Source organism: Colletotrichum godetiae (genome assembly GCF_030913485.1).
Source record: "Colletotrichum godetiae strain CBS 193.32 chromosome Unknown BDP55scaffold_22, whole genome shotgun sequence".
Classification (NCBI taxonomy): Eukaryota; Fungi; Ascomycota; class Sordariomycetes; order Glomerellales; family Glomerellaceae; genus Colletotrichum; species Colletotrichum godetiae.
Window position 1 is genome coordinate 374,708 of NW_026851270.1, and position 23,871 is coordinate 398,578.

General features: G+C 53.7%; 6 protein-coding genes across 6 annotated transcripts; 4 read left to right on the forward strand and 2 right to left on the reverse strand.

Moving 5' to 3' along the window:
• Positions 1 to 1,117: 1,117 nt before the first annotated feature.
• Positions 1,118 to 2,251, forward strand: BDP55DRAFT_632408 (trypsin; the record flags this gene model as incomplete). Its single annotated transcript, XM_060572419.1, has 1 exon — positions 1,118 to 2,251. One exon carries the CDS (start codon positions 1,118 to 1,120, stop codon positions 2,249 to 2,251), a length of 1,134 nt encoding a protein of 377 aa, XP_060429240.1.
• A 5,075-nt stretch (positions 2,252 to 7,326) lies between these two features.
• On the forward strand, positions 7,327 to 9,228 carry BDP55DRAFT_694185 (multicopper oxidase; the record flags this gene model as incomplete). Its single annotated transcript, XM_060577318.1, has 3 exons — positions 7,327 to 7,564; positions 7,622 to 8,105; positions 8,163 to 9,228. The coding sequence occupies 3 exons, from the start codon at positions 7,327 to 7,329 to the stop codon at positions 9,226 to 9,228; spliced, it is 1,788 nt and encodes a 595-aa protein (XP_060429241.1).
• A 3,250-nt stretch (positions 9,229 to 12,478) lies between these two features.
• Positions 12,479 to 13,619, forward strand: BDP55DRAFT_553030 (uncharacterized protein; the record flags this gene model as incomplete). Its single annotated transcript, XM_060569261.1, has 2 exons — positions 12,479 to 12,663; positions 12,737 to 13,619. 2 exons carry the CDS (start codon positions 12,479 to 12,481, stop codon positions 13,617 to 13,619), a joined length of 1,068 nt encoding a protein of 355 aa, XP_060429242.1.
• Positions 13,620 to 14,266: 647 nt separating this feature from the next.
• BDP55DRAFT_694187 (flavin monooxygenase-like protein) lies at positions 14,267 to 15,944 on the forward strand (the record flags this gene model as incomplete). The annotated part of the gene is made up of 3 exons (XM_060577319.1): positions 14,267 to 14,306; positions 14,367 to 15,041; positions 15,106 to 15,944. The coding sequence occupies 3 exons, from the start codon at positions 14,267 to 14,269 to the stop codon at positions 15,942 to 15,944; spliced, it is 1,554 nt and encodes a 517-aa protein (XP_060429243.1).
• Positions 15,945 to 16,892: 948 nt separating this feature from the next.
• Positions 16,893 to 19,754, reverse strand: BDP55DRAFT_611036 (melibiase). The gene is made up of 3 exons (XM_060571179.1): positions 19,265 to 19,754; positions 18,610 to 19,213; positions 16,893 to 18,545 (listed from the first exon to the last, which is right to left on the reverse strand). The coding sequence occupies exons 1-3, from the start codon at positions 19,350 to 19,352 to the stop codon at positions 17,003 to 17,005; spliced, it is 2,235 nt and encodes a 744-aa protein (XP_060429244.1). The 5' UTR covers positions 19,353 to 19,754; the 3' UTR covers positions 16,893 to 17,002.
• Positions 19,755 to 20,022: 268 nt separating this feature from the next.
• BDP55DRAFT_715840 (uncharacterized protein) lies at positions 20,023 to 22,835 on the reverse strand (the record flags this gene model as incomplete). The annotated part of the gene is made up of 6 exons (XM_060578321.1): positions 20,023 to 21,006; positions 21,039 to 21,568; positions 21,593 to 21,745; positions 21,811 to 21,994; positions 22,046 to 22,466; positions 22,589 to 22,835. 6 exons carry the CDS (start codon positions 22,833 to 22,835, stop codon positions 20,247 to 20,249), a joined length of 2,295 nt encoding a protein of 764 aa, XP_060429245.1. The 3' UTR covers positions 20,023 to 20,246.
• Positions 22,836 to 23,871: the final 1,036 nt, after the last annotated feature.

The following is a 23,871-nucleotide window of genomic DNA, read 5'->3' on the forward strand; positions in this document are numbered from 1 at the left end:
ACTCGCACTCGCGAGTTGATGTTTCTACGGCCTACCTCCGTCCTCCGCGCCCCCTCCTGGCCTTCCTAATACGCTCGGGTCTGTAAGCCATCATGCTACCTTCCCGAAGAGAGGGCCGACCGAAAGCCTCATGGGCGAATAGCTTGGTCGCCTGGCCGTCCGGCGCTGTACATCTCCGATGCGGGCGAGCATGTTCCCGTTGGCCTTCCGAATATGAAGATACAGCCGCGCCGAAGCCGATGATCTGCACCTGATTTAAGCATAATGCAAAACTCAAACAAGCGTTAGAGGCGTGACGCCGCGTGAGTTGGCGAGACCCAGTGCCGGGCCAAGAGATCCTGCACCTCATCGACGAGCAGGCTAACAGCTCCCGTGCTCCCCAACGGTTGCCCCAACTTCACAAGTTGCCCCCAAGGGGCCCCAACCTGATTCCTATCTTGAGGATCTTGTACTCCTTCCTATTTAGCTATACGTATACCATCACATCGCGGGGTAGGCGGTAGCCTCCGAAGGCACCTTGAAGGACTCACCCGACCAACAAGTGCTAGCCACTTCGCGGGGTAGCTCTCTTCCCAAGTGCCCTTTGAGGAAGGCGGCGAGAGATCTGGTGATATCATGGCTGCGGTGACATCGCAGGGCGGAAACCATTTCGAGTGCCTCTTGTGGAAGGCCCTGTTGATACCATGGAAACCTGCAGTGACATCGCAGTGCAGATGTCGTCCGAAGTGCCTAGTGAGGAAGTTCCGCTGATCTCCTGGAAGCTTGCGGTGACATCGCGGGGCCGTTGTCTTCTGATGTGCCTGTTGAGGAAGGCCCAGCTGGAATCAAGGAAACCTACGATAACATCGTAGGCCGGCTTTGAGGCGGATTGGGAAGGAGGAGTTACACGATGGCTGGGGCGTTGTGTAGGACTCCATCTTGGATAGCAAGTTAGCAACAACAAGCCCATGATTCTCGTCACGATCCTTGAGCCAAGATGAGTATATAAGTTTGCATCTTCTCATCCAGTCTGGAAGGTTTTTTGATCAGCACTCTAGACTCATCTGACTCTTCAGCAGCCTCCTAGACTCACCTCACTTCCCATCCACCCGTTGTCTACCTCTTCAGAACGCCAATCATGGAGCTCACCAAGTTCCTCGGTTTCCTGGCCATGGTCCTCCCCATCGCCTACGGTGCCCCCACCTCGGCCGCGACCAGCCTTCACCCCAAGATCCTGGCCGCCATGAAGCGCGACTTCGGTCTGGATGCCGAGGCTGCCACCAAGCGCGTCGCCTTCGAGCACCGCTCCGCCGATGTCGTTGAGTCCCTCAAGGGCTCTGCTGGCTTCGCCGGTGCCTGGATCTCTGAGGACGGCACCACCCTCAAGGTCGGTGTCACTGACGAGTCCCTGGCTGCCGATGTCACCTCCGCCGGTGCCACCCCCGTCATCCTCGCCAACCCCCTCTCCAAGCTCGAGGAGGCCAAGGCCGCTCTCGATGCCATTGACATCGAGGCCCCCGCCCGCCGCGACGAGGCCTCCGCCTCTTCCGGCATCGCCTCTTACTTCGTCGATGTCGCCGCCAACAAGCTCGTCATCGAGTCCCTTGCCGGCAGCACCGCTACCGCCGAGTCCCTCGCCAAGGAGGTCGGCCTCGCCGCCGGCGAGTTCGAGGTCCGCACCGTTGAGTCGATGCCCTCCACCTTCGCCACCGTCCTCGGTGGTGACGCCTACCTCATCAACCGTGCCGCTCGTTGCTCCATCGGTTTCTCCGTCACCACCGGTTTCGTCTCCGCCGGTCACTGCGGTAGCGCCGGCGACACTGCCACCACCTCCGCCGGTGCCTCCCTCGGAACCTTCTCCGGCTCCGTCTTCCCCGGCTCCGCCGATATGTCTTACATCCGCACCGTCTCCGGAACCACCCTCCGTGGCTACATTGACGGATACGGACGTGGCGACCTCCCCGTCTCCGGCTCCACTGCCTCCGCTGTCGGTGCCTCCATCTGCCGCTCCGGCTCCACCACTGGTGTCTTCTGCGGTACCGTCGGTGCCCTCGGTGCCACCGTCAACTACTCTGAGGGACGTGTCACCGGTCTTACCCGCACCAGTGTCTGCGCCGAGCCCGGTGACTCTGGTGGTTCTTTCTACTCTGGCGCCCAGGCCCAGGGTGTCACCTCAGGAGGTTCCGGCGACTGCTCTTCCGGCGGTACCACCTACTTCCAGCCGGTCAACGAGATCCTGTCCACCTACGGCCTCACCCTTGTCCGTGCTTAAACAGTCAATCATCTCGCGGCCGTCGGTAGCAGCACCTGAGCTGATTTTATTCTTTTGAGTATATTTGGACCCCTTCTGTATGTAGAGAAATGAGTATGAGGACATGAAAGCATGATGCCTTCCGATAGGAAAAAATATATTTACCATCTGCAAGAAACACCTTTCCCATGAAAATCGCTGCTATGAATAAGTTGAAATGATCATTGGACGTGTCCAATTGTAAAGTTTCGCTTGGCATGCTCCAATGCAGAGTTGACCTGTGACCCTCCACAGCCACACCCGCGTGGCTGGTCATGTGTGTGGCTGGTCATATGTGCCCAGAAGTCTCTCCCGGAAAGTCAAAGCTCTCTCAGCCCTGCTCGTCGAAGATGCGTTGAAGCTTGCAGGATGCAGAAGCATGATGTTCTTCAGATGCCTGCTGCAAGTAGTAGGCAGGTAAGATGTTTTGCCACCGAGTGGCCGGGAGTCATGATGACACCGCAGATCTTTTACTCACCCTCTCGATCCTTGACGATGATAGGTTATGCGACAGCGCCGAGTTCACTGCGTCTCTCTCCATCTTTGGCAACATAAACCAGCCTCGTTCCTTCGACTCCCAACGTCATGCGAGCGCAAGAGGTAAGGTAGTGTCAGTGCAGTGCCAGACTCCTCGACGGCTCGCACGGCTCAGCCAGCGGGTTCTCCATACCGTGAACCGACTTGTCATCTCGCCTGCCCGAAAGCTCAGGTCTTGAGAGACAAGCATGAACGGCCTGGCAGAGATAGGCATTCTCGTCCACTTCAGTTCGTAGGATAGTTGTAGATTTTGACTTCAACACTTCAATTAGTCTGAAACAAGAGGTTGAAAGATTGACAGACATGTCCCTGTTGCTGGTTGAGCCACAGTCACAGACAATGATGCCATACAAGGTGAGCTTCACATCATGTATGATCCACTATGATGCATCCGGCCGATTGAATGAGGACTATCATTACAACGGCTCCAATTTGTTAGGGAGGCGAACGGGTTGCCCATTATATGCCCACCGGGTGACTTCTAGAAACGTCGGCGGGACCAGCAAGGTCTAGCTCGATGTAGTGAGAGTTGTGTCTCATTCTCTTCAACGGAAAGTCTTCTACCTCGCAGGTTATTCAGCAGCAATTTGAACAATCCGGGAAAAGCCTGGTAAATCAAACGATCAAGGGCAGAGAGACGCCACCGGCCGCGAGCTTAACCATAGATGCGGAACTAGACAGTCTCCCGAGCTTACGAATTCTCGACCGGCAGCTGAAACGGCCACGCAATAGATTGATATCACACACAGGTTTTCTCGGCATCTTGGCTGTACCAGCAGACTACGAGCACCGAGAGTACTGCACCACCAGCCTTGGCTTTCTTGAAAAACACCAGAAGGAGCACCCGGCCTCGGGCCAAGCCAGGATCTATTGGCATTCTCTGCGAGGTGTTCGAGTCCCAAATGTCCTGTTCACCACATGCATCCACGGATCATTGCTGGGATGCAGCCCCTCCGGACCTGCCTACGCACATCGACACATTGGGGAATTCCTGCAACGCATCCGACCTCTTCGTCTGCTTCTGCTGCTGTGTGATTATGCAGGAACTTGAACTCTTGCTGGGATTTTCGCCGACACTAAGCTCGCAGCCGAGCTAAGAAACCTCGAACGCCCTAAGAGTCGAGGAGGACTCGAACTTCGTCGGTGCGTCTTCGCCTTCGCAGCCCCTCCCCCCTCCTCTTCCTCTAGAGCCTGCAACCTTCGGCAGGCAGCCACTCGGCCGGAGTTTCTTCCCGTCGAAAAACCCCTCATAGGATCTTGCTCTCTGGAGAGAGGATCGACAAAGACCCACGCAGACCTGCCTCCAGCTTTTGCTAAAACACTGTGGATATCTCGGCATCCGGTGGCAAGGGAACTCAAGTCGGCTGGAAGGTCTTGGAGGTTGACTTGGCTTGGCCGACATCGACATTCTAAGGACTTCCCAGACATATCGGCTCAATGACGAGAATGAGAGTTCCGTCATCGAAAGCATCACCAAGTAGAGAGTAAGAAGACCCTGTGGGCAGGAGACTCTTCTTTTCGAGGTTCTCGCCTTCCCCAGTACGCACGGTTGCCGCCCCGAGAGCCAACGCCATCGAACCCCGACGTTCTCGATCGATCTAGACCTGGTGCACAAGAGCTCATCCCGTGGGAGTCTGGCCGCCAACGGTATGTTTCGTATGCTCCGCGAGATGATGATAGAAGGTCTTTCTGGAGATAGAAATCCAGCCTTGCCCCAGACCCAGAGAACTCAAATAGAAGCAGCATGGCTTTGCGCGCCACATCCCGTAATTTGGTATAGATCTGTGTGTTATCACGGCTGATAGCTGATCAGGGAAACAATTAGAAGCCGCCTCTCTTGGCTTGTTTCGATGCTAAAAGCAGTTGTCAGCCTCTTCCTCAAAATGGTGTAGCTGAACAACCCGGAGCCATTTTAGGAGGGCCATCGTCCGAACCAGGACACAAACCAGGACACAAACCAGGACACGGATCTCTGCTCGGCAGCCCCACAAGATGGGGAAGGGTTACTGTCCGCAGGCCGAACTCAGCGGCCGGCTTTATGGTCCTGTCAAGCTTGACGTCCGACGTGGACCCTGGAAATGGGCTGTTGCGACATGAGGAGAGAGGTCTTCGGTCTGCTGATACACCGTCCGGGTGCAATATCAGAATGAAGTCGACATCCTTGGCCAACCTACAGTGAGCATGGCAGAAGTCTCTTGCATGCTGTAATAGGAAGACGTTAGGGAACCAGTCATCTGTAGTCATTTTCCAACGGCGCAGAGAACGCGTCATCTGAGAGAGTGATATCGTTATTCCATTCGGATGAATCCTGGCTGGTGGTTTTAACAAGCCACCCTGTCGGTGTTACCAGGTTCATGTGCCTCGCCGAAGAGGACATATCCGACAAGAGGGGGCAGGCCGTGATCAGGTCGTCCGGAGTTTCCCTCAAGGCGGCCGCATACACTCTCTGCGCGGTGGAAAGGCACAGCATTGTCCTTCTATGCCATGCATCTCCCCCACTGCAACGGCGGAAGACGAGAGAAGCTGCGCAAGCTGCTTCGGAAAGGTCTGGGCACGTGGCGACGCGTTCGCCCGTCCAGGTGGTCCCCGGTCCAGGTCCAGGTTCCCGGCAATCTGGAGAAGCCTGCGGATGTTTCCTGGCTGTTGAAACATCAGGCCATGCCTAATACAACCACGAAGCAAAATCCAAAAAAGATTTGTGGCAACTAGGACTCCTGCAGTCAAGACTTGGCTGTCTTGACTTGAAGGTGTGACTATGTGTGGTGTGTTTCTGGTGACACAGAGGCGCGTCTATGAACGCTTCTTCTTCTCAAGCTCGCCACCATCCCGCGCCCTATCAACGGTTCAGAACCCCTGCTTCATTTGCACAGCACTAAGTGTGTGAGCCTGATTTACGGTGATTATCCGGCGAGTCATCTTGTGGCTGCGGATAGCTCTCTGGCGTCCTCTGGCTGAATCAATGGCAAGCAGCGACAGAGAAGCGGGATTTGGCAGCACTCTGAGAGCCTAGCTACGCCAGATCGGAAGCAATGGAGTGGTTCCAAGGTTTGCCCCCCTCCCCACCCCCATCAAACGGGTAGCCGTAAATAGAGAAGGCGGAACACCGATGCCAGAGTTGTGCATTGTGCATGGACGTTGGGGAAAGGGCTGGAAGTGAGCCTCTGAGAGATTCGGTTGTTCCTGAGGTTCAGGAGGAGCGTTATGGTGTGGCGCATTGAGCTTCTCTCGGCATGAACTATTTTGATGGGCAAAGGCGTCGACGGTACCTGAGATGTATTGCCAGCCTTTCCTCGTTGGAGAAGAACTAAGACGGTCCGCGCGCCCGGTCAATTTCAACGACAGCTAGCCAGTTCAAGCCACTTGTCTGACCATTGCAGTCTCCGGGGGGAGAATCTGAAATTGCAACCGGCATGGCGGCCGGACTGGCTGCATTGGCGTTGCGCCAACCTCGAAAGTCTACCCACCCAAACCAACAGATTCACAGTGGGAAAATGGGACCTTTCTCACGCCGGTAGGCCTCGGGGAACGGGGAGAAGTTCATACCCCTGCTTGGCATCTGGTCCCTTTCCGTTTGTCTTTGTTACGCGGTACGCTTTCAAGTTCTGTGGGACGTTATGGCAACCCAGAAACCAATACGGGCCAGCTTATCGAGAAGATCGACGGCCGGGATGCCGTTATGCTGGGTTCTCGTAGGGCCCAATGCCTTTTTCTCCCGCGCCCCCCGTCTAATAGTTTCTGCTTTTACTTCTGTTGTTGCTTTTTCCATCCATCTTTTGTTATTCTTGATATGCTGACATCATCCACTTCAGCCGCTTGATCCTCGCCGTTCCTCCACTCTCAAGGTCTAGCTCGTCGCGCGGCGCGCAGGCAAAGAGAACACGGACCCTTCGGCCAGCTGAGTACAGTACACCGTTAGCTTTGCCCAGGAAGTCAAAGAGATTGTGGGAGCAAAGACAGGAGCGACTAGAACCAATCCGCGCTGCATCATGATGGCGACGATGGATTACAACGTGGCTAAGATTGTAGATGGACGTTCATGGCTTTGACCCGGGCTACGCACCTCCCGCGACTAGAACGACAAATGACTCGGCTTGATTGGGTCTGCGGTCTGGTCTGTGAGCCATGAGATTGCAAGTCGGATCTGCGAGCGAGGAACGGCTGGCGTTCTCACTGATACTGCTGCTGCATTGCACACACACACACACTGCACTCTGCACATGCTGCTGCTGCTTGTCCTCCGCCTTGGACATCGACCTCCTTCGAATACCTCACCCCCCCCAGTGTAGAGGACCGCGCCACGGTAGACGGCAGATCACCCTTGGCTTGTGCTCCCGGCGGCGGACTAGACGTGGAGAGAGCGAGTGCCTCCCCGTATCTCTTCCGTATATATCATGATCTTCCCTCCGCCTGTCCAAGTAAATCTTTTTGAAAGGACACCAGCTCATTATCCCACTGGATCTCAACCTTAGATCCTATCCATTCACTTGTTCTAATTTCTTTAGTCTTTACAGCTGCCCACCATGTCGGTTTTACGCTACATTCTTCCTACCCTGGCATTGGCGCTGGGAGCCATCGCCGATGCGAAGAGCTTCACGTTGGATCTCACCTGGGAGACTGCCTCGCCCGATGGATTCGAGAGGAAGATGATTCTGGTAAACAACCAGTTCACCGGCCCGAGGATTGAGATCACCGAGGGAGATGATGTTACCATCAAGGTCAACAACAACCTGCCCTACGCCACAACCGTTCACTACCACGGTAAGCATCGACAGATATCTTGATCTGACGTTCGACTGGTGACTAACACTCCAGTAGGTATTGAGCAGTTGAATACCCCCTGGTCCGATGGTGTCCCCGGTCTCACCCAGAAGCCCATCCAACCCGGCAAGAGCTTCGAGTATAAGTGGAAGGCCACTCAGTATGGTGCCTACTGGTACCACGCCCACTACGAGGGACTCATCGAGGATGGTCTCTACGGAGCCATCACCATCCACCCCGCTGCCTCCCACCAGAAGCCTTTCAGCCAGATCTCCTCTGACGGCGCCGCTATCCATGCCATGGAGCAGGCCGAGAAGAAGGTCGTTCCTCTTCTGCTCGCTGACCACCGCCACATGATCTCTGAGGAAGTTCACGACCTGTCCAAGGCCGCCGACATCCAGTTCTCCTGCTACGACTCCTTCCTGTTCAATGGCAAGGGTAGCGTTATCTGCCGTACCCCCGAGCAGATTGATGCCCTTTTGACACAAGAGCGCAAGGACGTTCTGGCCAACGTTGCTGGTGCCCGCATGACTGACAAGGCGTAAGTCACATCCTTGCGCAGCCTTCCACGACCATGAGTCTCGCTAACACTATCTAGATGCATTCCTGCTGCTATCATTGCCCGTGGCCAAGGTGACCTGAGCAAGGTTCCTGCCGGCGTCTTCGATGGCTGCCAGCCTAGCGATGGTGGCCTCGAGACTTTCAAGGTTGAGAAGAGCAACTGTGACACTGAGAAGTGGGTTGCCTTTGACCTCGTTGGTGCCTACGGCCTCCACACCGCCATGTTCTCCATCGACAACCACTCTATGTGGGTTTATGCCATGGACGGTGCCTATGTAACTCCCCAGGAAGTTGAGGCTATTCCCGTCGCTAACGGTGACCGCTACTCCGTCCTCGTGAAGTACAAGCAGCAGGGTGACTTCACCATCCGCGCTGCCTCCGTCATCGCCACCCAGATGCTTAGTGGCACCGCTCTCCTCCAGTGGCGTGAGAAGGGCCAGCCCGAGCCTACTATCGTCGCCTCTACTCCCTGGGTCGCTGACAACGGCAAGCCGACCTCCAAGGATGTTCGTGTGTTCCGCCAGGCTCTCGCCAAGCCCTTCCCTCCCATCGCCATCCCCCAGACTGCCAGTGTCTTGCACAAGTTCGAGATGCGCAGCGAGGGCGGCTCTTACTTCTGGGCTTTGAACGACAACTTCCTTCTCCCCGCAGACTACGAAAACGACTCCCCCGTCCTCTTCGGCGTCCTCGCCGCCGAGAACGACCCCACCGTCGTCTCCACCAAGAACGGCACCTGGGTAGACATGGTCTTCCAGGCGACTGCCCCGCCCCAGCCCCCTCACCCCATCCACAAGCACGGCAACAAGATGTTCCTCCTCGGCTCCGGCACCGGTAACTTCACCTGGAACACCATCGAGGAGGCCGTCGCCGCCAACGGCACTCTCTGGAACTTGGTCGACCCTCCTCGCAGGGATGCCTTCGCGACACCCAACGCCATCAGCCAGCCTACGTGGATGGCCGTGCGGTACCTCGTCGACAACCCGGGCCCTTGGTTGCTTCACTGCCATATCCAGAACCACATGATGGGCGGCATGTCCGTCATCATTCAGGACGGTATCGATGCCTGGCCCGTCACACCGCAGGAGTACGTCGACTACAACTAAAGGACATGGTCACAAAAGTCTGTCTCATGAGAGTATACCACAAAACGATTTCCCGGGGGTCGAGTAATGGTGTAATGGGAAATTTAGAAGAGGGTTCATGGCGTGGAACGGCATTTGATTTGTATGGACGGCTTGTTTTGTTACTCTTTTCTTGCGCGGGGCATTTTTGGACAAAATCTCTTATCCTTCCGGACTGTCATATATTCACTACAGATGCAGTAATCATTGAATCGATAATGAACATTTACACCATCTCTTTTGCAATCCAACTAACTATTTTGTTGACTGCTGATGAACATAAACGCTTACCTATGTGGCGCTGCGCAGTATGTCTGCTACGCATCAGTACTCAACCATGTTTCTAAACCTCATTTTTCTCGACAGAATTCCACGAAGGCAATCACAGCTTCTTGAGCTCTTGTCTTGGTCCAGGTCACAGTTAATATATTGCGGTACCAACAACATACAGTATTCTGCTTCACCATTTGTTTTTATCCTGCTCGGCATGATGCAGTGTCACCGCAGCAGTCTTCCTCTAAGCCAGTCCTCTATCACAAAAGCATGCCGCCCTTCCGAGCGCTTGAATGAGATAAAGCGAGGGGCGAACAAGGCTTACACGGCACGCCCTGTTGCACAGCAGTTGTTGGTCGATCAGCGCATTAGGGGGTGCTCTAAGTCGTACGTGCGTTGATGCACATTCTATGCAGTGTGTATGCAATGCGCCTTTGAGGAGTGCCAATCTCACTCATTACAAGCAAAAAAAAAAAAAAAAAAAAAAAAAAAAGGATTTCGCCTCCTTGCCGCTTTTACCTTTCGCTCCACGGATCTCCTATTTTTCGCCCGGTGATGAGCCCGGCGTGCCGTGTCCGGGGACATTAGCATGTCTCGGCTTTGCGCTTAGCGGATCTGACATGTCTCTCGTTTAGATGTTGGCTCGAAATTGGCGTAAAGGAAAGCAGCCGAGGCTTTTGAGGTTCCTGATTGGGGGCAGTTCTGACGGACTCTTTGGTCTAACTTTCTTCTTCAGGGGATGGGTGGAACTTGGCGGTTGTGGCGGCGCTCTTTGAGAGGCTTCTGGGCTGATAAGAGACATCACCATGCGAACGAGAGATTAGTGGTGAACGGTAGAGAAAAGAAAGTGTGGGGGTGGCTGTCTTAGACAGTCATGATGGAGGAGTGACAGGTTGAGTTCTGTGAGATAGAGGTGAATGAGATGCTATGCAGACTGCACAGCCTCTACTTGGCTTGGATTTGCGTGCTTCGTATCACATATTACTCTTCTTCTGGCGCAAGAGACACAATGCGCCTCAAGACCCGATACATGCACACTCAGGGGATGAGAAGGGGGGCAACGTCTTTTGTGTGATGGCGTCGGGGATAAAACGGCAGCGCCTAGTGGCGCAGAGCCGTTTGTTGGTGTTCGTATTTGAGAGCCTCAGAGGCGCTTGGTACAGAGCTGGCTTCTCTCTCTCTCACTGGTCCAGGAGTTGGCCTCCGCCCCTTGGCGCTGGAGCGACCGTAAGCAGTCTTGCTTTCTTACGAAGTCGTGTTTACTTTGGCGACGGGCTTTCACCTTAGCTCCATGTGGTGTTATTTCTAAGACGCGGTGTCATGTGATATTTGAATGACGCTTGTAAGTGTCTGCTATTGAGATGATCTCGGCAGAGCGGCACGGGTTTGAAGTCGGAGAATGGTGGTGGTCTATCGTTGATGAGGCCGTTCGGCTATCTAGTCTGGCGATGCAGTAGGCGTCCATTAAATAAGGCTTGTTTCGCGGCCTCGTGGGGAATCCATGTTGCCATGTCGACTGGTCGACAATTCCAAGTGGCAGTCTTTGTTTGTGAATGTGACGGTGTCGCTGAACCACGCTAGATCGGGTGTTCGGTGGTTACTTAACAACGGGCACCTCCTTGTTCCCCTCGGAAGCTCATTTGACAATGCAATGATAACGTGGTAGATGCGACGGACTTCCGTCCAATTTCTTATCAAGCTACACAAGGCAATATGCAGATTGCAGACTACGCCTCGGCAAGTCTCGTGCTGCCGAACTGCTGCCCAGTATGAGTGGATCCGCGAGCCGGGCAACAGACCGAAAGTGGAGCAATTGTCGCCGGGTATCCGGGTAACAGTGCAATTATTTACTCCGGAGAAAGATATGTCCAATGCCTGTCGATTAACGTAAGAGCTTCCTAACAAGTTTCCTTGACATAAGAGTGCTATCGTATTGGGAGCACGATTACAAGCGCGCACGCTTCCTGGCCCAGCACACCGCGCGCTCTCCGCAGCCCTCGGGAACCGGTTTCCGTAGTCACTAATCGGAGCAGCCGTTCGCATTTCCCACTTGGAAGCCAACACGGGTTGCACAGCCATAGGCGTCGACAATAATTTTCCCGAAGGTGATGCAGTACCATGGAACATGATATTGAGCACAGATCAAATCATCCAAGCTTGCTTCGCCATCTTTGAAACCAACCAAAAGACACTCAAGAAGGGTCCTGTTCCCCTTTTCTACGTTGACTAACTGTAACCTACTCATTGTGGGCCGCCAAGATCACTGGATATTTTATCCCAAAACGGCTAGCAAAGACTTACTACAAGTCTTGATGTTCTCCGGACCGGAGAAGAATCATGAGAAAATCTTCCACGCCAGGCTGCCTGGGGGCGGGGGCTGTTGCTTGTAACTATGATCGTCGCTATGATCTGTAAACAAATTCGCTCTAATGCTCCGAGACTCTACTCCGTACAACCTTAGGGAATCCTTCATAAGGGCTAATCTAAAGGCTGGCGGGGGACTTGACATGTCACGTAGTAGCGTAGTGCGAGATCTGCGTTGAATCTATAGAGATTGGTTGCTAGGCATTGGGGTGATGAAGAGCTTAACACGAATTAGCTCCCGTCGGATGCTCTTTGGATCCGTAGGGCTGAAAAAGCATTCTACGCGGTAGTCGTCTCCATTCGGACCGCGCGCGCGCACGAGTCAACTCACACTGCCGTGCCGGGGCATACCCATGGATGCGGGGCCCTCTCGGTCCCAGCCGTAGCATCGCGAGAAATGAGTTGGCATGCGCTGACGTGCTGCGGATTTTGTATCCGTAAAAGCCTCTGCATTTGTAAGTCGTGAATGGGTAGGTTGGTAGACCAAAGATGTGAACATATAAGCTTCATGATGTCCCGGGTTAGACGGGAAGAGCTCTAGATACCTTCACCAACAACTGACTTTCGTTGACAATACTACTACACTTTCATTACCATGTCCGGACTTCTCACCCTCGTTCTGCCTTTGCTGGCCTTGCCAGCCATCCAAGCTTGCCCTACTAAGTATCACAATGCTACCACGGCCTGCGCCCAGGTGACCGGGAATCAAACCGTCAACTCGTTCCAGCTGTATCCTGAGAATGCAGACTTCGACACCAAGCGCTGTGTGGCCTACTTCAGGTAAGATTTCCCCATATTCATACCGGGATGCCTTGAAATCGACAGACAAAGGCAAGAAGCTAAATCCTGATAGCGTCCTCTACAACGCCAGTGTCATTTCCTGGAGTCCTACCACGTCCGAAATCCAGACCATCGAGATCCCAGGCTTGAGCTTCAACCCCGAGCTGCACTCAAGCGGAGTCCGCGTCGACCCCCTCGACCGCCTCTCCATCATCATCGACGCCGGATCCGCCTTCGATACTGGTGGCCAGAACATCACGGGCGACAACATCCTCGTCAAGTACGACCTCACCAAGAAACAGGTCCTGTGGCAGCGCAACCTGACTGAGGTCACCGGCGGCGTGTACGGTGGCTTCCAAGACACGGCTCACGGCTCCGATGGCACCACATACGCCATCGGCACGTTCCCCAGCAGCATCATCCGCGTCAGCCCCGACGGCTCCGAGGCCGTTCCGTGGTACCTCAAGACGCCCGCCAACCACTCCATCCACGGACTCTCCGGACTCGTGTCCTCCCCCGACGGAAAGGCGCTTCTCGTTGCCGATAGCTCGGACGGTCAGCTCTACCGGTTCGACACCGCCAACACCACAGCCTCGACGCCGGTCCGGGTGCCTCTGACTTTGGCGGATACCATCGGCGCGGCACTCGACGGGGTTTCGATCCCCTCCCGATACAACGGCACTGTCATCCTCGTCTCTGACAATGAAAAGGGAACGGTGGTCCTGCACTCGGCTGATGCCAAGTGGGAGTCTGCTGCTGTCATTGGTACCGTACCCAACGCGTACCTGGCTTATGGTGGCTCGACAGTGACGACTGTCCAGATTGGTGGCAGCGTCTACTCCGTGACGGAGTACTTTGGTGACGCCAAGGTCGCGGGATCGCTGGCTGGCAACCGAACCGAATGGCCGTTGGTTGATATCACTGCCAACATCAACGGGTTCCTGGCTGGTCAGTAAGGGAGAAGGAAACACCGTCTTTACCGAACGATATAAAATAGATGCTGCAGCTGCAGCTGCAGCTGCAGTGATTGTGATAGACTCATAGATGTGAACGACGTTGAAAGCGGCGACTTCACCCGTCATGTAAAATCTTCCATTTTTGTACATATTAATCGACGCATTGACACCATGTTGAACTCGTAAGAATGGCAGTTGAATTTGGTCTGGGGGTTGAGTATGTTCCGAGGGTCTTTTGCATTCTGCCGACGTGGGCTGGTCTATTCCGGAAGTGAAAGTCGATTTGCATGCAATTGCTGACCCAAGAGATTGGTTTGACAGCCCATCACTAGATTATATCTCTCCACTAATGCTCTGCTGGCAATCCTGAATCCTCAGTGATATTGCTGACCACCATTTCGGGCCTGAAAGGCACCATTTATTGCGCTTACATAGACAGGGATGGGATACGCTAGCTTGACGCCCGTCAGCACTTAACGAGGATACAAAGGAGTGGTACAATCAGGGAAGGATGCCAGCAAAGATTCCTCCTTTGAACGCGAAAGCAGATAAATTGGCAACAACCGTTGCCCTAGGCATTCACACTCCTCATCGCGATCCTCGTTGCTTCTTCGACGGTCCTCGTGCTCGTGCCAAATAGCCCCAAAATGGAATCGCAAAGCAAGCGCGTCGCCGTCATCGGTGCAGGTAGGAGGAACTCCAAAGCGGTTCCCTCAAAAACAAGACAAAGACACTAACGCCATCCAGGGCCTAGCGGTCTCGTCGCCATCAAAGAATGCCTCGCAGCGGGCCTGGAAGTGCAGTGCTTCGAGCGCGCGCCCGCGCTTGGCGGGCTCTGGCTCTACAACCCGGATCCGACAGCCGAGACGAGCTCCGGCATGTACCCTGGCGTCATGCTCAACTCCTGCCGATTGACCACGGGCTACAGCGATTTCCCGATTGACCCGGCGCGGTACCCGATCTACTACTCCCACAAGCTCCATCTGCGGTACTTGAACGAGTACGCGGCGCACTTTGCACTCGAGAAGCACATCCGCTACGAGACGACAGTTGTAGGATGCGCGCCTCGCAAAGAGGGCGGATGGGAGGTGAGGGTCCGTAGGGGAAGCGCAGAGGATGGCCACGGGGAGGAAGTGTTGGCGTTCGATGCTCTGATTTGCGGTACCGGCATTATCAGCAAGCCCTTCATCCCTGAGTACAAGGGAAGAGAGGTTTTCAAGGGTGAAGTGCTACACAGCCGTTCCTATCGCAAGCCAAGCGCCTACGAGGGCAAGAAGGTCGTTCTTGTCGGTCTTGGGTCTTCGGCTATCGACGTTGCGTGTGAAGTTGGCCCGCTGGCAAAAGAGCTTACGATCGTCAACCGTCGAGGTGCTTGGATCCTGCCTCGATTCGTTTTGGGGAAACCGACAGAGGCGTGGGACAGTACGTCCTACTCTTTCCATATCTTAAACGCTTGATGGAATACTCTGCTGACCCAGTCTTACAGGCCGCAGCAGCCAGATATGGCTTCCTGCCAGCGTCCAAGAGTGGCTTTTTGAGAAGATACTCAACCATGCCCAAGGCAAGATGCCACCGGAACTTCAGCCAGATCACGGCCTCATGGCACAGAACGCCACCCTACGAAGCGACTTCATCGAGAAGCTGCAGACCGGTATCTTCTCCCTTCGTCGCACCGCGATCGCCTCCTTTACCGAGACCGGCGTCATTCTTGAGAATGGCGATTCGCTTGACGCCGACGTAGTTATTCTTGCCACTGGGTACCACATCGTCGACCAACCGTACCTCCCACCAGGCGCGCTTGCCAGTAAGGAGGCGCCAGCTCCACATGTGGACTTGTACAAGTCAATCGTATCGCCCACTTGGAAAGACCTGTACATCATGGGTCAGACCGAGCAAGCCGGACCCGTGACGCCAGTCTCCGAGGCGCAGGCCCGATACATTGCTGCCGTCATCAAGGGAAGCGTGAAGTTACCCGATGAGGAGGAGATGATGCTGGAGATCCGCACGCTGAGGGGTTGGCGGAAGAAGCACATGATCGACTCGGATAGGCACGCCTTAAATGTCGAGTTTGTCAAGTATATGGACGGTCTGCTGGCACCGCTAGGGGCGGCACCAACGTTCGGGAAGCTTTTTGGACGGATCTTCACCAGCGGGAAGCCGTTGAGGGCTTGGAGCATTCTTTCGGCTGTGTACTTTGGCATCCCGTCCCCCGCGCAGTGGAGGTTGTTTGGTGAAGGAAGCACACCTGTGTTGGCCGAGGAAACCCTGCTCAGGACTGATGTGGACGCTGGTCAATTAAGCGAAGGAGAGAAGTCGTTTCTTTGAGGATATCCAGTTATATTTCCAGTGCCTTTTTAAGACATTTAATGCCCAATATTTCCATCGATTACTCTCTGGTTGAATTCCGGTATGCTCGCAACGCAGCCAGTCATAGATTCCCACATTTCTGCCCATTTTCTTGCATCAATCGTCACCATGGATACAAATTTCACCGACTCTCACCAGAGGTCACTTCATATTGAAGTGATCAATCGAAAAGACAAGACACACATCTCTTCAATGGCTCAGATTTCTGTTAGGGCAATCGATCTGCTTCAAGTGTCTTTCGCCAGCATCCCGGCATCATCGGCATGAAGACTTTCAGCGAGAATTACATGCTCTTTAAGATCAATGCTATCAAAGCTAGGATTGACAGAAGAATAAAGAAAAGGAGCTTGATAATGAGGCGGTGTTGCTCTATCTACCTCGCGCTACCGGTGTTAAGCTTGGTGTTGCGATTTGCCCGCTCGCAAAGCGTGTCATCCTATTGGCTGTCAGACAGTCGATGCAGTGTCCAAATGTTCAGTGAAAAGAGCCACTGAGCGAGTGTTGAGAGCTGTGGAATCGCGACAAGTCTTGAAAGTTGGCAAAGTTGCTCGAGTGACATCGCCGGCTCTGGCTCTCCGGCGTTCCTCATCATTCGTCGGTTCGCAATTCCATGCCTTTTGATTGGTTCACAAAGGGGAAAGTGCGTGCAAAATGACTTTGTAGGTCGAAAGAGGAAATAGCTTCATCCAAGGTTTCGGGCCGTGTCTTTGAGTTGAGCGGCAATCTCAATGCGTCATACCGTGTGCTCCTCGAGCAATATCAATACGTAGCACGGTTACCATCAGGGATTGATAACGTCCCTTGGGGTAAAGAAACTGTTTCCTTAGGTTGTCATTAGCAGGCTGCAGTGCATTGCCATCACAAAACTTAAGGATGCTCAAGACCAGTCCATGGATCCCGAGGAATGAGTTTTCAAGTGATTAGAATTAGTTCTAGCTATCACTCAGGCTTCTGCAAAAAAATCATTCTAATTACCCTTGCAAGACGTCCTTCCACTAGAATATCTAGTGCGTCCGTCATATCTTTGAGATGAGCACAACACGGCTGTCGTAGTCACCATCAAAAGCGTACTGCACTCCCGTACTCATCAGTGTAGCACCGGAGTAGGTGCCGTTGTTATCCAACGAGTACTTGGCCGTCGGGTCCAAGCCTTGGAGCCGAAGCCGCGGCAAGGCGTGGTTGTACAGAGCGCGCACCTGGAAGTAGAACAGCACACCCTGCGACCCATCCTCTGAGATGACCATGGCGGCCGGCCAGTTGGACTCCTCTGGCAGACTGAGGCGCCACAGATCGCCTCCAATCACAATGGGGTTGACCACCTCGCCCAAGGCCAATAGCTCGGGGATCTGCACCTTGTCCTCAGCGGAGATCACGGCCGGGTTCAGCTCGAGGCCAAAAGATCCGCCCATCATGGCGACGTGAGCGCGGAACTTGATGGGAATCGTGCGGCCAGTAAGATGGTTGGGAACCGCAGAGACGTGAGCTCCCATGGCAGAGAGAGGGTATGCCAGTGAAGTTCCGAATTGGATGGAGATGCGGTCCAGGGCGTCGGTGTTGTCAGAAGTCCAGATTTGAGGGAAGTAGTGAAGGACACCGGGGTCAAAACGACCGCCTCCGGAGGCGCAACCTTCCCAAAGCACGTCTGGGAATCGAGAGGTGAGGACCTCAAAAACGTGGTAGATGCCCAGCATGTACGAGTGGCCGATGCCTGGGACGGGGGTCTCGTGGAAGCCCCTGTTGTTGTCCCACTTGACGTGGGAGATGGGGGCACTGGAGAGGATCTTGGAAACGGAGTCAATGATGAACTCCTGCACCTCTGGGAGAGCCACGTTGAGCACAAGTTGGTTCCTCCTGATCGTCCGAGGGTAGTTGCCGGCGTGAAGAGCCCAATCGGGGTGCTCATGGTAAAGAGTAGAATTGGGGTTGACCATCTCAGGCTCAAACCAGAGACCGAATTGGAGTTTATCTGTCGTGTTCGTAACCTCGAGATTGGTGACCTTGTTGACGAGAGCTGGGAGGCCATCGGGGAAGCGCTGCGCGTTGACTTCCCAGTCGCCAAGACCGGCCGTGTCGTTCAACCGGGGGTACTCTTGACCAAACCATCCGTCGTCGAGCACAAACAGCTTGACACCGAGTTGCGCCGCTTCCTGTGCCAGGTCGTAGACGGTACTCTCGTTGTAGTCAAAGTAGAGACCCTCCCAGCTGTTGAGCAATGCGGGACGAGTCTGGTCGACGAACTGGCCTCTCATGAGATGGTTGCGGTAAAGACGGTGGAACTTTCGGGAAACGCCACCGACGCCGGCATTCGAGTAGACAGCGACAACCTCGGGAGTAGTGAGGGTATCTCCCGGTGCCAGGGGCCATGAGAGTTGGTAAGGGTTAAAGCCGAGCATAGCACGAGTGAAACCCTGGGAACCTTTCTCGACGTCGACAGAGAACGAGCCCGTGTAGACAAGGGAGAACCCCCATGCTTCGCCTTGGGACTCAGTAGTGTCTGGAGAGACGAGGGCCAAGAATGGGTTGTGGAGATGGGATGAATATCCAGTCGTGCTTCCGAAGCTATGTGGTTGTCAGGTTAGTCAATGCTTCTTCAGGAATTTAGTAGCAGTCATCCGTCACTCACCCCTGGGTGCCATAGCCAACCTTCCTTCGGACTCTCATAGCTTCGCGAGCCCAGTCGCCTCTCAATTCGATCATCTCAAGGTCTTCAAAGGGTAAATCAACGCTAAGACTTGCGGCCTTTGCGATGGTGATATTGCCCTCGCCCTCATTGGTGATGTTGACGCTTCGGACAATGGCATCATACTTGGGGAAGATTGAGTATGAAAGATCGACGGCAATCGAGCTGTAGTTGTCGTAGAGCGAAACGACCAGAGTAGAGACCTCATCATCGGTTCCAAATGTTGCGGGAAGACCCGGTAGCCCAGGCTTTCCTGCCGTGACTCTGTGAGATCGATATTGGAGATCGCTGACCGTGTATCCCTCAGACTGGTGGATCTGTACTGCGGGGACCCGAAAGTCTCCACGTCCAAGGTCAGGGTACTCTCGTCTAACTCGGCCGATCATGTCAACCCAGCCATTGACTTCTGGGGCTAGCATTTCCATGCTCTCCGTCGCCGACCCTCCGAAGTGGTCAGACAAAAGGTCGCCCGTCAGCTCATCCACATGGAAGCGGTATGAGGAGCTATCGCCATTGAGGGCAAAAGACTTGCCGTCAACGACAATGCCTTCGTGATGTCAGTCTCGCACATAGGAAATCCGATTTGGCATCTTCTTACCTGCGGCTGAGCTATTTTGCGCCAATACGCGACCAGTAAAGACTGAGGCAGAGGCCGCAACGGCAAGACGTCTCAACGAGAAGCCCATCGTTCCTTACGAGGATGAGAACCAAGGACAAAGGAAGTTGAGAGGAGCTTGATGCCGGAGCAGGATGGTTATCGAGCCTTCCACAACGACTGAGAGTTTCGCGGTGAAAACACCCGATACTTATACAATCTTCCTTTCACCTTGCATATGCGGCCTCTCCGGGTTCGCCGGTCATCTCGCGATGGGCCGGCTCACCCAGCAGGCCACGAACCTTAGCTTCGTCAGAATTATCGGCCGTTCCCCAGAGTCCAGCGAGGAGAAAATCCACCGCTAGTCTAATAACTATAGGCTAACAGGGAAACGATCAACATGCGGGGTAGTTCCCCACGAGTTTTCCGCCTGTTTTCCGACGCTTAATTACACCGTCGGAGAGAGTGGGTGTAACGTCCTGCACGACAAACGACTTTTCCAACCCGGCTGTTCTAGCAGCGAACATGCTCCGATTGCAACCTAAACACTCGGAGATGAGGGGTAGCTTGTTCTTGGCATTAAAAAAAGCAAGACCGAGAAACATTCTGGGGGTTGGGGAACTTTGGGTGGGCGTAGCATCCGGGGAAAACCTTGGTTGGTTGTGGCGTGAGAGCCAATGATGACATACATCTTGCATAAGGTATTTTGATGTAAATGGCTCAACACAGGGAGGGTTTGGATGAACATTTTCCGAGAATAACACCAATGGCCTAGATTCTTGGGAGAAAATCTAAGTCTAGTCTTACTATTGGAAATGACACATGAACGAATCTGTCTAATTAACAAGACCTTTTTGAAGGCAAGTACCAGATACTCTGCAATGTGTCTCCACAGTAGACCTTTCTAACAGTGATTTGGGAGTCGCATCCGCTGGGCGAGGTCTGCAAGGAACCATGTTTTAGTTTGCCCTTCATCAATTTGTCCCTACTGGCTCAGACCAGCAACAATTCCCTCACGATAAGCTGTGATACCTGCGAGCGTCGCCGCGGGACCAACGACGGCCGATCCCAGTACCACTGCTGCGGCTTGGGCCAAGGCCTGCTTCGTGTTGATATATCCGCAGTGTCGCAGACTCCACGGCGCCGTGCCGAGGGCGAGCATCAGCGAGCAGAGCGTGAAGATCAAAATGTCCAGCTTGGACAGACCCAGGGCCATCATCGCCGCGTTTTCACCACCAAACAAGCTGTACTTTATACCGAAGAGAGCAACGTTGGCGAGATGAATGGCTGCTGAAATTGCCAGGGTCGAGTAGTAGACAAGGCCAAGAACCGGGAGATCTGCCTTGGCAAACATGTTCCGGGACTTTTCCCTCGTGCTCTGCAGCTTGGACTCTTCGTTCTCAAGTTGCTGAGATCCGGACTGTGTTCCAAACACGGAAAGACTCCTGGCCAACATGAAGCACAGGATCGGTGCGTTGCGCCAGACGTTGATTGAGTTTGCGTCCTGTCGATACAGCGCGACGGCTGCGGGTAGAAGATATCCCGCGGCCGTGATGGGCAACACTCTCTTGGCGTTTTCGAGGGGAACGTGTCTGCCGACGATGGAGTTGCATGACCAATGGGCAAAGAGGCATGAGATTGGGGCAAAGCCACCTGGGCCGAGTGTGTTGTTGAAGATGGTGAAAATAACGATGCTGAAAGTGATTTTCTCCGAGTTAGTCTGCTCTTGAGAATAGATTTTTGGGCTATTGGCTTTGATGACTAGGGATTGACTTACAAGGTCACAGATGTCAGCTGGTTACCCACGCGGTTCAAGTCGGCCAATGCGAGAGCGATGAGAGAGGCGGTGTTCGTCATGAACTCGATAGCCGGCAACATCGACGCATGTCCACGGGTGGAAGAGCACAAGGTATCCACCAGGGTCTCGAGGTTCCTTGGCAGACGCAGCACCCCTGCCGCTATAGCACAAAGAATGCAGACAAATGCGACAGAAAGCAGCTTGTTCAAACTGCTCAAGCTCTTGAGAGGCTTCGCTGGCAACTCATCCTCGAACAACACTGCTCGAGGACGATGAGGTACATCGAGTCTCTCCAGCTTAGTTGCAGGCGCACAGAATTCGACGCCTCTGTAGACAACTCCGAAAGAACCCAAATAAGGCATGAAGTAGCGCGCAATCAGCTTGCCCATGGTGGTTCGCAGGGTGAAAGCGTCCTGGAGCCAGTATCCCTGTTTGACGATGTGTTGAGCACGTTCCTGATCATGATCAGCTCCTAATTCAGTCTTGTGGATTCTTCGTACAAGATGCAACTAGTAGAGGTTATCGTCACTTACAAAGCGTTTGGCATGCACCTCAGAAAAGACACTCTCCAGCTGCTTCTGATTGAGACCATCCGGGGTTTGGTCGAGGTTACGCAACAAGGCGTTGACCAGATGCGCAGCTGACTCGATTGCTCCATTGCCTCCCTGGCCCGTGACGGGATCAACCTACCCAAGGACGTATCATTAGCGAATGTGCTATTGATGCACTTCTCTCTAGTATGGCTATTTACCTTGTGTGCAGAATCTCCAATGGTGATGGCCCTCTTGTAGTGCCACTTTTCGAAGACATAGGTTTGGAGTGGTGCCAGCGTCGTAGCGATACGTCTCTCATAAAGGTCACCCAGTGTCATGTTTTCCAGGATGCGATCTTTCCAGTGTTGCTTGATGATACTCTCTTCATCGGCCTTTGTGTACCTGTGGGAGGAGATTAGTCCCGGGTTTCTGGATGTGCGAGTTATGGCATACCTCGGAATATCTCTACCATAGAGAGTCTTTAACTCCATGAACAAGAACCAGTAGACACGGTTTCCCGGCGCAGCCATTACGAAATAACTGTGGCCAGGGGACATCGTGTTGTGTTGACTGGCTCCGGGGTAGGTGTCCGGCCTGTGAGAGATCCCAAAGACGCACAGAGTGGAGGCAGGAACCTTGGATTCCTCGTCCAAGGGGAAATATCCGGTTGGCGCATATCGCCACATCTCCTTCCTGACCGTGCTGTGGATTCCATCAGCTCCGACGACAATATCTCCGCTGAAAACTTTTTTGTCTTTGGTAGTAACATGAGCGCCAGAATCAGTAAACTCCACAGACACAACTCTTTGCGAGGTTAACACTCTTTCTTTGTGCTTCAAGTTCTCGTACAGAACTTGAATGAGCATTTGCCGGTCTATGAAAATCATGGGATATCCGAGCCTGTCTCTTAGTCAGTCGTTATTCGTACAACTCGATAAGGCACTTGCATTTTCTCCCACATGTCCATCAGATCATGTTGATAGCAGAAGATTTCACCATTCTCCCCTCTAAGATAGGCGTGTTGGTATACTTGGTCCTCAGCTCTGGCCCGGTACGCTTCGTAACAGCCAAGTTGGTCGAGGATCCGCAATCCGTTGGGCAACAAGCCAATGCTGGCCCCGACCTGGGGAGCAATCTCGGGGTAGGCTTCAAGAACAACATAGTCAATGTTAAACTTCTCGAGCATGTTAGCGAGCGCCAAGCCGGCGACGCTACCGCCGACGATGACAATCTTGAAGGTCATGGTGAAACGCGTAAGGCTGAGGCTGGAAGAAACTAGGAGATCAAATTTCTTGCATAAGAAGGTGACGAATTCTTCATGTAGTCTACAGCTTGACCAAGAGGTTGTGAGTTGAATCTTATGGCCGTAAACGGACACTTCGCGACCCTACGGTCCGGACGGGGAATTGTTCATCTCCGTCTGCCGGCCCCACTCTGCCGCCTCGGGATTATCACGACCTTGTCGAATCCCACTACAGCCGGGGAATGATTGGTGTTGACCGCGTCGTATAGATCTCCCACCGGCCGTGCTACTCTGTAGATCCATCTTACTAGTCATGCCTAGAGCTCCACAGGACCCAATATCACTGAAACCTGTAGCCGTAGCTAGGGCACGAATGCATGGCAACTCCCCACCGGGCCAACCAATTGCACTCAACGCCGATCTTTGCTATGAGGACCGTTTGCCAAGGTATTATTCCCAGAGGTGACGATGCCCCATCGTTAGAACCCAGGTAGTCCAGCGAGGCTCTGGTCGATGCACCATCTAAATTGGCGACCAAGATGTTGAATACAGTTCTAGCCATACTCAATCTCGCATGTAATATGGTGGCAGTGACTGATGTGGTGGTGTATTCCGGCTTCAAAGGCGCTAAAGACCAACCTTAACAAGATCTGGCTTTCAAGGGAAATCCTCCGAAACGGTACAATCATTGATATCATGAGGTATTCGAGACTGGAGGGTTGAGCCTAGCACGCCATTTCACGTTCGGGAAACAAGGGCCTGGCAGGATCAAAAAGGTGTCTGTCGGAACGACCCGGCTTAGGTAGTTAGACCCAATGGCAACACAAAATGTGCAAGTGCTACCAATCCTAGTAAACATCCCATGTATCGACATGCTCCGAGATCGGCTAAGCACGTTGAGTAACTGCGAGGAAGGACGAAATCGAAGTAATCTTCAAGTCTTTGAACTACTGAGTGGTGAAGAACATCTTCAACGCCTCCTCTAAAAGGACTTCCCTGGGAGCTTTAATTAGTGCAATGTATTTATTAGCATGTC